At 40.7% G+C, this 4840-nt stretch overlaps 1 protein-coding gene across 1 annotated transcript in view; it reads right to left on the reverse strand.

The window, feature by feature from the left end:
* The window catches only part of LOC122542181 (vesicular glutamate transporter 1), a 71510-nt gene extending 67807 nt beyond the window's left edge, over positions 1 to 3703 (reverse strand). Inside the window, exon 1 of the mRNA XM_043679623.1 lies at positions 3047 to 3703. Within this exon, the coding sequence (XP_043535558.1) occupies positions 3047 to 3108 (62 nt within the window). The 5' untranslated portion in view covers positions 3109 to 3703. The remainder of the gene's footprint in view (positions 1 to 3046) is intronic.
* Between the last annotated feature and the right edge of the window lie 1137 nt (positions 3704 to 4840).

Genomic DNA, 4840 nt, shown 5'->3' on the forward strand with positions numbered 1-4840 from the left:
CCCAGACTTGGTCATGTGAATAGTCATCTTGTCGCGGTACTATGAATAATTCAACAATCTATTCATCAAGGATAATCCGCGCCATCAACGATAAATATGACTTTGGAATTCAATATTATGCGAGCTTTGATCTTCAACGGAAGAAGTATCATTGGACCCGAAACATTAACGCTGTTTTCTCTCTCCACGGATGCTGTCAGACTTGCTGAGTTTCTCCAGCAGTTTCTGTTGTTTTAATATTACATTGGGCTGTAGGGCGCCCAGTTCGATAAATATGTCCTTTGTACATGGTCTGTTTACCTGAATGAACTGATATATAAATGTATCCTATTTCTTCCCATTAAAAGGCGCCAGTTTCTGTCAAGATCACAGACCCAGGTCTGGGCACAGAGGGGAACAGGGAAGGGTAAATAAGTGATGTATTCTGCCTTTCAAATCTCATTGGAACACATAGACAACTCACAGCTCTGACCTATATACACAAACACGTCCAATAATTCAACTTGATTATATGCAAATGAAATCTGTCCATCCCATAACAGATCGATAACATTAATTATTAACGATTGTCATTAATATTCGCTGAACTTTGTCCAATTTACAATATTCTTATGAGACCACTGACAATTTAATTAAGTCTTGCAGACTTCAAAGAATTATTTTATTCAGCGTTGATATCGAATCTTATTTACCTATCTTTGCCCAGGGATATTTCACATGGAAGTTAGGAAGCAAATGTTGCTCCGATTGAAGGAATATTTCAGGGTCGCCCAGGCGTCAATTTTCGTTCGAATTTCAGGAAGGCGGAATTCCTGGGCTCTTGGCAACAAACCAACCTAGGCTTTATGGTGGGCCACTGTTCAGGGAATTACCTTTACCCCAGAAAGATAATCTCCCCGAGTCTCCCAAACCTACGAGCCCAGATCTAACGAAATTTGGAAAGTAGAAATTGAGCGAACGGCGCTCAGCTTGCAAATTGACAGAACCAGTTCTGTTCTGCAATTTCCACTGCAAATGAGGGGATTCCCCGTTTGAGAAGCGCAAAAGGCGACGGGAAAATTCAGTATTTTATTTGTCAAGTAATTTAACTATGCTAAATAATTTAAGCACTCCCACTGGCGCCTGTTAAACACTGAAGCGGCCAATCCCCCTCAGATTTCCTCCCAGATCAATTTAATTCTAGTTGGAAATTAAAATCCTCTTCTTCTGTAGGAAATGGAGTGCTGTAAAACTTTCTGGAGCCGGTTCCGAAATGTTTTAATGCAATAAAGAGGTGCTAGATATGGGATCGTTCTGTTGTCGAATGCCAGCACTCCCCCAGCGCGCTGAAATATTAATAAACGATTATTTATACATGAACGAGGACTGTTCAGCCACTGCTGGGATTTGAGAGAGGGGAACAATATACACAGACACTCAGAAAATCGTAGGTTCAATGCATATTTATTCAGAGTTCGCTCGCTGCTTTGGTCAGGAGCAATTTCAAATGTGTTCCCCCTTCCAAAAGTACAATTTGAAAATGAAACTCAACCCCGTGTCTAACCCACGAGTCGGATTAAATCTATGATGGATTTTTAAGGCTATCACAGTAATCACTCTCTGTCCATCATAAGTATATCCCATCCTGCTGGACATATAGGTGCAGATTAATCAAAGCAGAAATGGCTTTGTACAAATTCTCCTTTAAAAATCTATTTTGTCTGTGTGTGTAATTGTACAGAGCCGAAATACACAGAGGGTAGGGGAGGGGAGCAGAATGCGTTTTATTATCATCAGCTGGAGACAATCCACACAACACGAATTTCAGTAATGTCAGCAAGGGGATAAAAAATATAGAGGAGCAAGTTACTGCAGATTCTGGAATCCAGCATTTGTTGTTTTCAACAAAACAATTGGAAATCTCTTCAAATTACTGCATACTTAAACGGAGTGGACAAAAGGGTTTGAAACAATTTTTGATTATTCAACCAAAATCAGACCTTTAAATTCCAACGAACCATAAACTCATGTTCATTTTACAATGAAGGAAGACAAATGAATATTTGGAAGGAAGCATGTTATGGTTTAATCGCTCCCACTAATCGCCCAGTACCCACTAATTTAGAGATAAGCAATGTGAAGACAGCACCGAGTCAATAAAACCTTTTGTTGAGTTGCTTGTGAAATGATTGCAAAGTGATACGGATTAAATCCGAATGCCTACGACCCGGCGTCTGAACCAAGTACCCTGCACTGCATTCTCCTTCACTCTGATATAAAGTACACTGCGGGTAAATTCTTCCTGTCCAGTCATAGCAAGGCCCTGTTTGACATTGTGAAAGAGCGGACGTGCCCTTGCTGATTGGTCAAGGAGACATCTTTCGTCTTTTTAAAATCATTTTGGGAGGCGCGTTTGATTTAGGAAATTGTGTTTAGTAATTTGGAAAGGTGCAGATTGGGAAGGTGACAAAATGTCCAGTACACTGGCGGATGCGCTTATAATGATACAGCGATGAATTGCAAAAGTATTAACCGAGAGCCGCGTGTTCGAAAACAAAATGCAGGAATTAGTGCGGCAGGACAGGAACCCGATATATTTGCATTTAACTACAGATGGTGCATTTACTTCTGATTTCCAATTCTAATCCGCATCATAACAAACGCATCGTGTAACGAATATTTATTTTAAAAATCTAATCGAACGAATGCCCAGGATTATATTGGTTTTATATTTTTAAAGAGTCTTCACTGAAAGACATTGGTAGGGAAAGCTCGGGTCCATGCAAAATGTTTCTCGGAGGATTTTTTTGTCGCTTAAGGTAATATGGAAAGGAGAGAAACAATAAAGACACGGGATACAAAGACAATACCCGAGAAATTTAATTCGAAGCAAATTTTAACACTTTAACATTTCAAGCAGTGAAAACAAGGAGCCCCAACAGCCTGGAATGAAAAAGAAACCACAGGAGCGGCTATTCAACGGACAATCATTTTTGATTAATATTTATATCCAACGATGTATGAATTATTTGCAAAGATTTTTATGAGGGGTTAGGAACAAACTCACCTGTGTAGGTTCCCCAAGGTGTCCCCTGCTAATTTCTTCAACTGTTCTTTCCTTATCTCCATATCTCCGACCAATAACGTTAACCAGCGATGTTATTCTAAGCGGAGCACCTTAAAACAATCCCAATTCCAATCATTACGGAGCTGAAGGCCGGCTGCTCTAGTACAATACTCCCAAGAAGTTTGAGAAAAGTGACTTTTTTTTTATGCCAGTGTCCTTGGCGTTATCTATTGATTTATGGCAGCGGAGAAATAGCGCGCCCCGTGGACCAGATTGTAAAATAGAAACATGTTTCTCTTCCTGCAGACTACATGTGATCAAGCCACATTTGATTGATCCATAATATCACGGATCAGCCGGTGGTGGGGGAGGCTGTCCAACCCTTGCACCCCCAAGTGTATGGAATGTTTCATTAGAGTTGGGGAGCGTCTTTAGATTGAAAAGTGGCCCAGGTGAAGTTGCTGAGCGGGTCCGTGTGTATAATTCAGCACCGAAACTGCTGGACAGCTCACAGTGCGTATTTCAGCACCATGGCTAGCTCACGCCCTTGCCTCGCCCTCTCCCACCTTCTGAAACTTTTCAGACAGCGGGTAAATACGTAATTCCAGAGTCTGGGCTTAGCCTGAAACTTCATGGCGTTTGCCAAGGGTTTGCTGTGTTTTGCCATCGCTCATCGCTTTAGTTGACGAACGCAGTTTCTCATTGGGTGTCCGCCCTGGCAATCACTGATAGCTGGCTGGATTGGCTTCCGAAAGTGGATGCTATGGTAACCAACTGAGATTTGATCATCTTAACTGCTGGGAACATATGGTCACACAATACAGGCTGGTGGTGTGAAGTAATGCACCTATCTATCTGTGTATCTAGACACAAAGAATGTTTCTGCTCCTGGCAGTGTCCACAATCTGGGGCCTTAAATATAAGACCATCGCTGATAAATCCAGTTATGAATTCGGGAGAAACCTCTTTAGCCAGAGAGTGGTAAAAATATAGCATTCGCTTCCCCAGGGTGTGGTTGAAATAAATTTCCGAGAGCCATTTAAACAGATGCTAAATAAATATATGAGGGAAGAATGAAGGAATAAAAGAAAATGTTGATAATGTGAAATGAGCTAGGATGAAGTGTGGACGAGCATAAACATTGGCATTGATTAATTGGATTGAGTGTTCTCTTATTGTGCTGTTAATTCTTGGCAATTCTGTATTCATCAAATTATCCATCCATCTATCCAACTATTTTTGATAGGTACTACACCTAATTCAAGATTTAAGTATCTTGGTTTCCAAAGCATTCCAAATAAAATGTTCATGTAGTGTAAGGATATCATTCTTGGACTGTTGAGTACAGTGATCCAGGATTCCCTCATGTCAGCAGTGGCTCAGCTGATATTGCTTTTCCTTCTGAATATGAAGGCTTTCTGTTTCAGCTCCACTTAGCAAAAAGATCAACATTCCATTGCCAATATTGAATGAATGCTGCACTATTGGAGGTGCCATAATTTGACTGTGATGAAGCCCCAAAATGTTCTCTCAAGTTACTGCTCACTATTCTACACAGATCAGTCAAGATTTTGAACACCTCTATTAAATTCCCACCGAGCCGTCCAATGCAAACAGGCCTAACCTCGCTAACCGATCTTCATAACTGAAGACCCTCTTCTCTAGAATCATTCATGTGTATTGCTTTCTGTGCAATACCACAGTTGGAGATACACAGTTTTCTGTGGTATCTCCAATTTTTAACACTTTTATAAACCTGTCCATCCATTGGAAAGATGTGTGCACATGATGAAA

This window comes from Chiloscyllium plagiosum, chromosome 39 (assembly GCF_004010195.1).
Source record: "Chiloscyllium plagiosum isolate BGI_BamShark_2017 chromosome 39, ASM401019v2, whole genome shotgun sequence".
Taxonomy (NCBI): Eukaryota; Metazoa; Chordata; class Chondrichthyes; order Orectolobiformes; family Hemiscylliidae; genus Chiloscyllium; species Chiloscyllium plagiosum.